General features: G+C 53.2%; 1 protein-coding gene across 1 annotated transcript in view; it reads left to right on the top strand.

Annotated features, from left to right (window-relative positions):
* Positions 1-1,136, top strand: part of Rasgrp4 (RAS guanyl releasing protein 4) — an 18,657-nt gene that overhangs the window by 14,013 nt on the left and 3,508 nt on the right. The window contains exons 12-13 of the mRNA XM_005361316.2: positions 81-224; positions 328-472. Coding sequence (XP_005361373.1) covers positions 81-224; positions 328-472 — 289 coding nt within the window. The remainder of the gene's footprint in view (positions 1-80; positions 225-327; positions 473-1,136) is intronic.

Raw genomic sequence — 1,136 nt, 5'->3', positions numbered from 1 at the left:
TGCGGGTCCCTGAAGGGCTGCCAGATGAGCGGTGGGAGGAAGCCAAGCCCACAGGGCTGGGCCTGGGTGTCTTGTTCTCACTCTCCTCTTCGTGTCCTTCTCAAGTCCGTATTCAAGAACTATGACCCAGAAGGCCATGGCACTATCTCTCTGGAGGACTTTGAGCGACTGTCAGGCAACTTCCCCTTTGCCTGCCATGGGCTTCACCCACCTCCCCGCCACGGGTAAGAGGCCCTGGCTCCTGGATCTTCCAAAAGCAAGGATCTTGGACATGCCACGAGAGGAGGGGGGGGGCAGTCATGCTGAGGTGTGGCCTTTGCCCTGTAGGAGTGGCTCCTTCAGCAGAGAGGAGCTGACGGAATACCTGCTCCGTGCCAGCGCCATCTGCTCCAAGCTGGGCCTGGCCTTCCTGCACAGCTTCCATGAAGTCACCTTCCGCAAGCCCACCTTCTGTCACAGCTGCAGCGGCTTCGTGAGCACTTGGCCCTGTTAGCACCCTTGGGCCCTGTCTCCCCTGGATTAGTGCCTCACAGCCTAACTCAAGGCAGTGGGGGTGGGGGTCTGGTGGACATGATAGTGTGCCAGAATCTAGGACTGCAGGGTCATCCTCAGCTACATAGTGAGCTTGAGGCCAGCCTGGGCTATATGAGACCCTGTCTTAGAAAACACCAACACAGCTGGGCATGGTGGTGCACAACTTTAGTCCCATCACTTGAGAGGCAGAGGCAGACTGATTTCTGAGTTTGAGGACAGTCTGGGTTACATATAGATTCCCTGTCTTGGAAAACCAAAACAAATAACGAAAAATGAATGAATGAATTAACAAACACCAGCAGAGCTGGAGAGGTGGTTCAGCAGGTGATATCACTTGGCTGCCCTTGCTGAGCGACTGCATTTGGTCCCCGGCACCCACATCGGGCAGCTCACAATTGCCTGTGATTCTAGTTTAAGGGGAGCCAGTACCCTGACTCCACGAAGTCATTCTCTTATGTCAACGTGCTTTGTGGGGTGTGTGTGTGTGTGTGTGCGCGTGCGGGCGCGCCGAGTACACAGGTGGTAACAAAGTCTCAAGTTACGCAAATTATTTTTCAAAGAACAACAAAAATAAATAAGTAAAACTAATTTTTTTTTTTTTT

This window comes from Microtus ochrogaster, linkage group LG4, assembly GCF_000317375.1.
Source record: "Microtus ochrogaster isolate Prairie Vole_2 linkage group LG4, MicOch1.0, whole genome shotgun sequence".
In the NCBI taxonomy this organism is placed as follows: Eukaryota; Metazoa; Chordata; class Mammalia; order Rodentia; family Cricetidae; genus Microtus; species Microtus ochrogaster.
Note: the sequence above shows the minus strand (reverse complement) of the source record. Positions and strands in the feature narration are given on the sequence as shown.